Here is an 11322-nt window from a genome sequence, read left to right on the forward strand (position 1 = left end):
ATGATGAAGAGTAGGATGAAGAGAGGGTATTATAATGGGATGAGAGAGACCGTGGGGTAGTTGGCTTGACGCCGGACGTGGGTGCATGGCGTGGCTGGTCTAGGTTTAATTTAAGGGATTGGTCAATGAGGAAATTGGTGGGTGTTATGAAATGAGCCTTCCCTGGTACCACGCAGGCTACGTTTGGCACACGTGGCCCAGTGTTTGGGTGGGGGCCCTGGCTTTCGGGGCAGCTGTGCTTGGGTGCTGGAGCATGGGTATGGGGCGGGGCCTGTGCGGTGCTGGGGCGGTTTGTTTGGTATGTACAATGGATAGGGTGGTGATAGGATGGATATATGGTGGCTGTTGGGGACTGGCACTGCTGTGGGTCTGAGTGTCCGGTGTTGGGCTAGTGGTACCACGGTCTAAGAAAAGGGGTAGGACTAGATAAGTGTATACTTCTTCCTACTCCTTTTCATGCATGTATTATTGGAATGTTGTGATGTTTTATGCGTATTGGTTATATGGTTATTATTTATGTAATTGTGTGTATACATGAGTGCATATATATATTTTTCTTTTATATGCTTGGAAGAAATAAAGGAAAAAAATAAATAAATAAAAAAACAGTCCACGTGGAAAGTAACCCTAGAATGTCTGTTTCTCTAGTTTGGTTCATTTAATCAGCAGAGAAAATGGTTCTCTACAGCTGAGTGTGCAGTTAATAGGGCCTCTAAAATTCTGTCTGATAAACAAGATAGCTGTGAGTCCATGTGTTCATGGTTGATAGTCAAGTGTTAAATGTGAACTTAAATGAACCTAACACAAATTAGACTTTTTGCTGATTGCTCAGATCAAACAAAACTGTAGTTGTGATGGCAAAGTTAAACAGTAGCAGCTTGCTTACCAATTCTCTCCAGCACAATGCTATCCCAGCTCTTTTTAGCTAGAGTGAACTTTCTGTTGAGCTCAAGCTCGATAGTGTGATAAGCCCCCATCTGAAGAGTGAAGAACACAATCACAACTTTTCTTCACAAACAGGATTTAACCTGGGTGATTATAAATGAAAACATACAGCAGACCTCTGCTTCACTTTAAAACTTCTACAAATCTGACATGGCTACAACCGTTAGTTTAAAAATCTCAGACCTTAACATACTGGTTCTCCTGTAGGTTAGTGCCCTTTACTCTCAGCTGGCAGGCCTGGGAGTCAAAGTCGATAGCCTCCACACATAAGGTAAGAGTAGTCCGAACCCTGGAGCTGCCCACACTTCCAGTAGGGGACTCTGTTTGCACCTTCCTATGGGAACAGGAGACAGGGACTTCAGTTGAGTCTCTGATGAGAAGTGTTGGGTGTTTTTTTTTATAAAGATAAAATCGAGTGCAAGAAGAAAATGTGATACAGGTTCCTGGTTACCTTATAGTAGATGCTCTAAGGCTATCCCCCACTTGCAGCAGATTGTAGGTGTGCCACATATCCTCCGCCTCCTCTGGCACCAGGGTCACCTGTCTGAAGAAGTAACAGTCAATTAACCAAGTTCTGCCTTTCTGTCATTCAAGTTAGTGACAGGTCTGGTATAGTTTTCATCACAGCATTAGGCTCTTCAAGATGTCAAGCCATTATTGGGGGCGATAGCAGATGTTCAGCGTTATCAAAAATCAACTACAAAAGACACTTTATATTCCAAAACTATCCAAATCTCTGCTGGTACAGGTGACTGTAAACCACGTGTGGCTATTTACCACGACAAGATGACACGTAACGTTACAGTCAGCTGCAAACTAGCATACTGGTTAGCATGCTAACATTAGCCAGTCACTCACCCAGCATTATCTTTTTCAATGTCTTTATGGATCAACTTCATAGTCGGATGGCAGTGTGGTGTAAACAAAAGTGTTATTAGCGTAAAATATATAGGTTTGCGTTTATGCGGGTTCGGGTCATGTTTATCTTATAGAAAATTAGCATGCTAGCAAAGCCATCTCACAACTTCAGAATGAATCACTCCATAGGTGTTACCAGGAGCTAGGACATTGCGTCATGCCAAGATACGCAGGCAAACCTTCCCATTTTGGTCACTTCCGTGGGTGTCGCTTAACTACGCAACAATATAGAGTAATAAAGCACCAATATCAATAATACATGTGGACGCAGTTTACCGTGCAGTGTTTGAGAAATGTTTGCATTTAAGGCTTGCTAAATATAAGGTATCGGAAAATGATTTTGAGATAAATAAATGCTCACAGACATTGAAAACAGTCAATCCGGAGAACATTGCAAGTACCGCCTATTGAAAAAACTGTCCAATGGGAGCCCGGAAACTGAGAATCCACTTCCGTTCAACTTCGCTGTGAGCCAGCGGTCATCTATCCTTTTTTTTTTTTTTGTCGATGGCATGGTGCTAGTATGTACGGCAGGAACATCATTGTCAGTAGGAACAACTACTAATTAAAGATATTTCTGATATCTAGTGGAAATTTGTTTACTAATGCGGCTTTGTGAAGTACATGTCATCCATCACATCTCTAACAATTCAACACTCAGCCTCAAATTTTGAGGTTGCCAATTCTACCCCGAGGTTAGTTAGCTAGCTAGCCGGGATAACGATAGCCGATTAACATTAAACCAGTTGAGTTAACAGCAACTCGGCATTAACAGTTACTAGGTGCTGAATTCGTAGGAGGTATTTGAAACCGAACAGATCAGAAGAATAGCATGGCAGAAGCCGACAAATTGAACATCGACTCCATTATACAACGTCTGCTGGAAGGTAAGTCTAACGAAAGAGTCGGCATTTCCTTCAATTTATAGTCACAGAGGTAGCCATTTTAGCTAGCCGGCTAGACAACGATAGTCACCTATGCCATGTTAGCAAGTTGAGTTTATCCGCTCCTTCTGAATAACGCAAGGCAGCATTTGAATTGTGCATGTTGTTGACCGCCAGTTAAGTTTGGTCAGTAGCATCATTTCGCAGCAGATCAACCACCGTTGTTCCCGCTGGCTCGCATAAAAATACCCGTTCAATATGATATAGTTATGTTGTAACGTTACTCTGCCAGATAAAGTGGTATAGGTTACATCTTTTTTTTCTTTTTACAAATTTGTTGTCGCCAATGTATTTGTGCCAGAATGTATTTGTCAGATTTTACATACATTAAATGAATCGGGTGTTTGAACATAGCTTAACGTTAAATGTAAGTCATTAACTGGCTCCGTCGTTCTGTAGTATTCTTGGTAAATATTTACGACTTATATTTGTAGGTTGGGCATAGAGATGTAATTTAGAAAATGCCCCATACCCCAAGTAAAATCGCCCTGGGTGCTATCAGACTGTCATTATTTGTTCCAGTTAGTGGTCGACCGATATGGGGTTTTCATTGGCCGATGCCAATGCCGATTTTTTGGAGCAGAGAGGCCGATGGCTGACATATAATGCAGATATCATATTTTCCTTCTTTTGAGCATCAGAGAAAATGTTGACATCGATCACATAAAATGGTGTAAATCGTCTCAATTAATCGGTCGACCACTAGTTCCGATATTAAGTGTTCATCAGGCAGCTTCTGCATTTGTCTCTTAAATACTTTATTTTGTTGTGGTACTGCTGAATTTTGGAATTGTGTAGACAAAAGATTGACTGCTAGATGGGCATGCAGCAGTTTATAGACTCCTTTATTTCCACATTTCAGTTTTAAACACTTTATATGCTCAATGGTTTGTAGTGATGGAGAAGTGTGCAAACTACACATGAGTGTGTCAACTTTCATTACAGTTTGCCCTATTTTGCTCAGAACGTGTTTCATTTTAGGGTTGTTCTTGACTATTCTTTGAGTAAAACTGTTATATTTTCAAAATATATTTTTTTGTTCTAGTTCATTGTGTTTTTGAATAGTGTAGTTCTCTGTGCTTTTTATAATTGGTTCTTTCCAGTTTCGTTTTTTAATCATGTTCTATTTTTCCCTCCCAGTGAAAGGCTCCCGACCTGGCAAAAATGTTCAGCTGACAGAACATGAAATCCGTGGTCTTTGCCTCAAATCCCGAGAGATCTTCCTCAGTCAGCCAATCCTGCTTGAACTTGAGGCACCCCTCAAGATTTGTGGTGAGGCTTAGTTGTGTTCTTGAGAATCAAAGGAATTCTGTGATAACTTAGGATTTACACACACTCTTAGCTGGCTGTTGTAGCTTAGAGTGCTGCATTATTGTGAGAGGGCTTGCATTCACCTTACGCTATGTATTTCTATTACCCAGTGCTGAAGGTATTCAAATAACAGTTAAGTGAAAGAAAAATGTATTTAAAAAGAGAAAACATTGTTTAAATGCTCAGGGTGATATACAGTGCACTGCTGTGACCGTGCTACATAATTACAGAACTGAAGGGATAATACTGCAGTGCTGTTTTGCAGTTCAAGTCTCTCTGGAGTTACCCTCCTGTGTGATACTGCTGATGTCACTTAAGAAAGAATGCAACTTTAAAGGAACAGCCTGGAAATTGCAATAACCGGACAAGTTTAGGTTGCAGTGAGAATAGCCAGTATTCCCACGGCCTTGCATATTCAGTTTTCAGTCTCACTGTTACAAAAAGCAGATCAAGCAACACTGAAATAGCAGGGTATTAATTTAAAATCGTGCATGGGTAATCATTGTATCACATGTTGTTGTTGTTAATTTGCTGGGTGTCAGGTGTTGCTGTATCTCTAAGTCCTTTACCCTTGACTCATGCACATACATGTAAGATAATAATCACACCTTTGACCAGCATTGCTCTTTCTATTCCCATACTGCTTGTCTCTCACCAGGTGATGTTCATGGGCAGTACTATGACCTGTTGAGGCTGTTTGAATATGGGGGCTTTCCGCCAGAGAGCAACTACCTGTTCCTGGGGGACTATGTAGACAGAGGCAAGCAGTCCCTGGAGACCATCTGCCTGTTACTGGCTTACAAGATCAAATACCCAGAAAACTTCTTTCTGCTGAGAGGAAACCATGAGTGCGCCTCCATTAATAGAATATATGGCTTCTACGATGAGTGTAAGTCATGTGGCATGCATTCAGATACAGACAGTCTTATGAATCTTAACACTGCTATGTATTGTTACCAGCAGTTTGATCAAAACACATGAGTCTAAACATGTAGGCCTTGGTGCAGGAACAATCCAGGAGACACATGTGCTTCATTGAATCGTACAAGTGTATGTCTATTCTGTACAGTGCATAGTTTTAAAGCATCTTATTAGTTTATATAAATATATTGTCTGTTTGGATAAGTACCTTACTGTTAGGGATGGGCAATGATTTTCAGATATTTGAATGGTGCCACTAGGCATCATGGAGCACCTGAACTGGGACTCTCAGCAATAGCAGAGTAAACACTTCAATTTTTAAACCCCCAAACTGCTCAATGTTTTGACTACCATCTAAAGACCATCCTAAGTTACTGTTGAACAAAAACTTTAAAGCATGCACTCCATCAGTGAGATGTGTCTACAGCTGTAACTCTTTTGATGCACTGTGACTTATTAGCTGTAACAACATATTAATCTTAATATTAATTAGTCTGTACACCTGTCTTTGGGCTAAGGAGCATGATCTAGCAATATGGGCAGTGAATAACCGCAATCCCTTCTGTGCTATTCACAGAACCAGGATTATGCAAAATGTGTTGATGCAATACAGTAGGTGCAGCTGTTGAGTTTATAGGTCTGAAGATTAGATTATGACCAAGTAATTCTGGTTTCCTCACACAGGTAAGAGGCGATACAACATAAAGCTGTGGAAGACCTTCACTGACTGCTTCAACTGTTTGCCTGTTGCAGCCATTGTTGATGAGAAGATATTCTGTTGCCATGGAGGTATCCTCATCAAACACTTCATTTGGCTTTTATCCAGAGCACACACACACACAGAGCACACTGCACTCTGGTTACTGTCTGAGGCCTGCAGGACTGTGTGGGATTGCATTTTGGTGCTGGAGTAGGTTTACACTACAAGCCAGAAGTTGTACACACTCTCCCATTCAGTTCAGTAGTGTGTATTTCCATTCTCAGCTGCAAAACAAGCTTGAGAACATATTAGAGATAGCAATAATAAATAGATATCAATAATTTTTTTTTTCTAGGATGCTCATTACTCTCCAGATCTACCACAATTTGATCTGATAGCTTGTCACTTGAATGTTTTATGTCATCTTGAAACCTGACTACCTGACAAACATTCATTTCACTGACTAGCATGTATACTAGTATCACTGGAAAGAGCTGGTCACCTCTTTTATTTTGACACACGATTCACAACAAGGCAGTGAGTAAAGTTACTTTGTGAGATATGGAACCAAGAGGTAAGGGGTGTGAGTTTCCAATGAATTTGGACATATTGCATCTGAAGCGTTGTTAGGCTTAAACTGTAAAATCTATCTGACTTAACGTTAGTTACTTTAATCTACTGTCCTGTAGCCGTCCCTGGTAGGCTAGTGGTTAAGGCGCAGCACTCTTGCCGCTGTGGCCCGGGTTCGAATCAGGGTTGCATCAGGAAGGGCATCCGGCATAAAAAATGTGCCAAATGTCAACATGCGAGTCGTCAGTGTGACGATTCGCTGTGGCAATCCCTAAACAGGAAAAGCCAAAAGTGACTTTACTTTAATCTACTGTCCTCTCTCTTTTTCTCTCCCTCTTGCCTCAGCCAGGTATCACTTCGTGTCTCCACTTCCTGTAACCATTGTTTAAAATTAAATGTCCTATGCAAAGTTGTGTCATTTAGATGTTAGGATATTTCATAAAATTCTGCTCCAGTGATGGAAATAATTTTGCAATGGTGGGCTGCCACTGCAAAATGTACATAGCAGAAACACTGGATAGAACTCCAGTTTATCAAATGGGTCAGTCCACACCGACTGAGAATATTAACTGTGCTGCCTACACTTATTGTTCAGTTTGAAGAGAACAGCGTTTCAGTGGAAATGTATACGGATGTGACTAGTGGCTGGGTGTCAAAATAAAGGTCCGACGATGTTTACGTTTTACATCGTTTAATCAATGCATCGATCCAGATCGATGCATCGTTACACCCCTAATCATAAGTTACATACAGGTCTGATTTCTGCGAATTCTGCAGTAGCTGGTGCTCCTTTTGTTACACCTCAGATCCACCCAGACTACCTCTTTTTGCCCAAGTTTGGAATTGTTTCTAAAAGAAAAACAAGCAGTCAACCCAACACCCAGCCTCAGAACATAATGTTTAACATCACAGGCACTGATCTAAAGTTTTTCTACTTGCTAACATTTTTTTCTCTTCAGGTTTGTCTCCAGACCTGCAGTCTATGGAGCAGGTGCGAAGGGTCATGCGCCCCACTGATGTTCCTGACCAGGGCCTCCTCTGCGACCTGCTGTGGGCCGACCCAGACAAGGACGTGTTGGGCTGGGGCGAGAATGACCGTGGTGTCTCCTTCACTTTTGGTGCTGATGTGGTCACAAAGTTCCTCCACAAACATGACATGGACCTAATTTGTCGGGCCCATCAGGTCAGTGAAAGACAATGATTTGAAGGTTAAAGATGTTTTTGAAGTTGGAATACAAGGTAAGGAAGATGAATAAATGAAAAGGTAGACCACCTTTCTTCTGTATACCTTGTTAAACTGGCAATAGTTGGTTGCGGCGCTCAAGGTTAACCGGCAAGTGTAGTTGGATTCCTAGTTAAGTTAAAAGCTGGTTGTTAGGTCTATTTAATATTTTGTTTTAGTTTTCCTATAGTATGATTGTGTTGTGCAACTCCTCCCTGTGTTCACATATGTCATGAAGTTACAACAAGGAAATAAAAGAAACATCCGGCTGTTAGTGAGTATTTGAAGAAAGTCAGTTTGAACAGCTGAAGTACTTGGATAGCATCGATAGCACAGTGGGACCAGCAGAAAACCTGTTATGCATCTCAGCGCAGTTGGATTCCGTTCAGTTTTACTGACAACAGGTAGGCGGTGTGAGCGACAGAAATGTGTTTATGATGTATTTTGTTATAAGTCCATAGCGAATTAAAGGTATAGTCAGCGCCTTTAAGTCATTACACAGTTTGTCATATTCAGCTAAATTTTCCTCACTTTCCTCTGCCTGGCCTTTCAGTTTTTGTGTGTTCCACAAACCCCAGGTGTGTGTGTGCTGTGCCTGCTCTATAACAGGCAAAAAAGGGTCGGAGACTGGCTGTCTAATTTCAACCAGTGAGCACAAGAAGCCACTCTTGCTCATGCATGGCATAATGTGTGTGTGCTTGATGGTGGGGGGTGGGCGGCACTCGCTAGTTTTCTGATGTCTCCTTTGGCATGGGCTCTTCCTCCAGTCGCTAGTGTTGTTACCATGGTAATGCACGTTCATGAATTGTGAGCGACGTGGTTAGGAGATCCTAACTGAAACGACTTGTGGATTTGTGTACACGCTGATCAAAATGTAAACATCCTTTTGCCAGATTGCTGACCACACCTTTAATTACAAAACTTATGGTTCTGTTTTTGAGGCTGATTCATGGTAAGATGCTATGAAAATTCCCCAATAAACAACTTGCCATCTATGTGTTTTCAGGTGGTCGAGGACGGATACGAGTTCTTTGCAAAAAGGCAGCTGGTGACACTGTTCTCAGCCCCAAACTACTGTGGTGAGTTCGACAATGCTGGAGCCATGATGAGCGTAGATGAGACCCTCATGTGCTCATTCCAGGTAAGCAAGAGAACAAGACCTCGTAGACGGTCCTGATCCTGGGAAAACTGGCTGACCATATCAACATTTTCAAACTTTGTGTTGTTTCTTTTTGCTCAGTTTTTTTTTTCTTCATCTGCCTTTTATAGATTCTCAAACCTGCAGACAAGAAGCTGTTTTATGGTGGTGGAGGGGGCATGGGCTCTGGTCGCCCAGTCACTCCCCCAAGGAAAGCTAAGAAATGACACCAGTAGTTTGCCCTTGACCTCCAACCCATCCCTCCTGCCCTCTCTACCTCTCTTCTCCTTTCTTTCACCAAACGGCCAGAAATCAAACCTATACCCAGGGCTTTTTTCCTTTTTTATCTTTACTTCTTAATACATTTAATGTTACGAATTATCTGAGTGTGAGTGTGTGCGCAGATGACAGAGCGCCATTGACTGCCGTTGAGCATTAAAGTCATGTGTGAATGTGTACATTTTGTGCGAGAGGATTAGAGATTTATACTTTCCCCTCTCTCTTACCACTCTTCCCGTGGAAAGGCTGAAACCACAGTGTCCGTCTGTACAGTAACTTTGACTGAAAAAGCAGGGACTGGGAGATGGTGTGAGATCACTGACATGATGAATTTAGCATCAAACCCCTGCCAGCAGGTGGTGTGTATGTGTGTGTGTATGTGAGCGTGTATTCATGGATTAGGGAAGTATTTTGTTTTCCCTGTCCTCTGTACTGTAAAATCTCAAACACAGGTATATGTGTGTGTGTGTGTGTGCGTGTGTGTGTGTGCATGCATGCAGAGACTTGCTTTGTCTTCTGAGTGTTATATCTCAGCCTCGATGAAGAGGAAGGAGCATGTCAGCTGGTCTCACAAAAGCAAGCACATGCTTACTCACACACACACACACACACACACACACACGACTTCAGATTCTTATGAGCCAGAGCTGTAAAAACCCCATGCAGTTTAGGTTTGTACAGATTTGATTACTTGAAAGAGATTTTTTTTTTTTTTGTGAATGCATTTTGTAGTCTTTCATCAGGTTGACAAATAAAGCGAGGATCTGCGCTGCATTTTCTACTTGTCTTTTTTTACTGTAATCTGTCATGTGGATTAGGATATGACATAAACATGTGGATTTATAATTTATCCCCTGCAGGGAGCTGTTTATCTGGTCCTTCACAGTACTGGAGTTGCCTGTGCTGTTCCTCACTTTATCTAATGAGATCCACTACTACAGTAATGCAGTAGATAAGTGTTATGAAATGAAATGACTGTGCAAAAATACATATTAACAATTTATAGGACTGAATTTTTCCAACTCTGAGATGGTATCATCCTGCACCTTTTCACAGTGACTGTTTTATGATGCCTTTTTAATAAAAGAAAACCAGCTGGAATAAAACATATCTGCAGTAAGCTATTATTGTGAAAAGAAGTAACATAGACTGACATTTCATAATATGCAGTTTTAAAAATGTTTTCAATTTCAGAATTTCATGGTTGTATATTTTGCAAACATTCATGTTCAAAATTCACCCAGCAATCAGTGTCATGAGCATTTATTAGTGTTGCACTGGATGCTTTATCACAACACAGCATGTTTTAACACTTTTTAGTTAGTTTTTTACCTTTATTTTTAGACGGGAGGTTCACTGAGAGGCTGCCTCTCTTTTGCACAGTTACACATTCACGTCTAAAAGCTGCCCGGTACAAGCACAGACTGACCTTCTGGCCACTGAGCAGCTCTGGAGCTGTTGGGGGTTAAGGGGACCACAGCAGTGGAGCGAGTCTGGCTTTGTCAGCTGACCCACCCAGATTTAATCCTGATTTAACTGGCAATCTCCCATTCATGAGGTCCTTTCTCTAACCTTTAGATCACCACTGTCCCAGTTGTGAATAATACATAATAACCAACCTCACTGAAAATGTGCCATTATTAGTCAAAAGGCTAATTTTCAGCTGCTCTCTCTTACCAGGTGATAGCTGATGAAATTGCCAGAATGTTAATTGAGTTGGAAACTGTCAAATCATACATTTCTTTTATTTCCAGGACTGGCCAACAGTTTATTTCCCATTAAAAGACCTTAACTAGCAACAAATTCACTGAGAAATTCTTAATTGATCAAGACTCAAATGGCAGGTTTGGCAGTGTACTACAAGGGGCTGCTGTGTCGGGGTAATTCAGATTTGATATTCCCCTTTTATACCCACATATAAACTATGCTGTCATGCAGTGTAAGCTGGCATTCCTCAATAGTAATTTAATGTTTATCTGGCTTTGCTCATCTGTTATCCACAAGGAGGCAGTGTTGAGCTCCTTTGTGCAGAGTTATGATTAATAAAAATCTCATTGCTTCACATTTTTCCAAAGAAACATTTCATAAGTACTCCATGTATAAAGTAACAGTGGTGGCTTACTGTTGCTGTAGTTGCAATATTTTGTACAAAGTTCCATTTATTGCTAAGTTGGTATCAATTTAAATAATTGTTTAATAAGAGTAATATTCACCTTCTGTTGCTTATTTCTTAATATCCTGATCCAGGGCTGTGTTGAAAACTGTGTACCTCCCTTTTACATTCCACATTCTATATTTATCAAAAAAGGATCCCATTTCTTTCTTAGGCATTTCTCCAGGTCTTTTTGTCATTCATTCATTCATCTTGCTGTCA

At 41.1% G+C, this 11322-nt stretch overlaps 2 protein-coding genes across 4 annotated transcripts in view; one reads left to right on the forward strand and one right to left on the reverse strand.

The window, feature by feature from the left end:
- The window catches only part of pelo (pelota mRNA surveillance and ribosome rescue factor), a 7012-nt gene extending 4055 nt beyond the window's left edge, over positions 1 to 2957 (reverse strand). The window contains exons 1-4 of one of the 2 annotated variants that reach the window (XM_020623327.1): positions 2839 to 2957; positions 1397 to 1489; positions 1129 to 1279; positions 887 to 977 (exon numbers count right to left, since the gene is read on the reverse strand). In XM_020623327.1, the coding sequence (XP_020478983.1) occupies positions 887 to 977; positions 1129 to 1279; positions 1397 to 1489; positions 2839 to 2909 (406 nt within the window). In that variant the 5' untranslated portion in view covers positions 2910 to 2957. Of the gene's footprint in view, positions 1 to 886; positions 978 to 1128; positions 1280 to 1396; positions 1490 to 1803; positions 2077 to 2838 lie in introns of those variants that run through there. The other variant, XM_020623328.1, reaches the window with a different exon arrangement.
- Positions 2345 to 9722, forward strand: ppp1cab (protein phosphatase 1, catalytic subunit, alpha isozyme b). 2 transcript variants are annotated; one of them, XR_002276844.1, is made up of 7 exons: positions 2345 to 2750; positions 3948 to 4079; positions 4777 to 5007; positions 5724 to 5828; positions 7269 to 7492; positions 7770 to 7935; positions 8538 to 8624. XR_002276844.1 is itself a non-coding variant. In XM_020623330.1 (7 exons), the coding sequence occupies exons 1-7, from the start codon at positions 2696 to 2698 to the stop codon at positions 8894 to 8896; spliced, it is 978 nt and encodes a 325-aa protein (XP_020478986.1). In that variant the 5' UTR covers positions 2352 to 2695; the 3' UTR covers positions 8897 to 9722. The 2 variants fall into 2 exon arrangements, 1 of the variants encoding a protein (XP_020478986.1); XM_020623330.1 differs by lacking the exon at positions 7770 to 7935 and adding an exon at positions 8801 to 9722 and having other exon boundaries at positions 2352 to 2750; positions 8538 to 8672.
- The last annotated feature ends 1600 nt before the right edge of the window (positions 9723 to 11322 follow it).

This window comes from Monopterus albus, unplaced genomic scaffold (genome assembly GCF_001952655.1).
Source record: "Monopterus albus unplaced genomic scaffold, M_albus_1.0 scaffold297.1, whole genome shotgun sequence".
In the NCBI taxonomy this organism is placed as follows: Eukaryota; Metazoa; Chordata; class Actinopteri; order Synbranchiformes; family Synbranchidae; genus Monopterus; species Monopterus albus.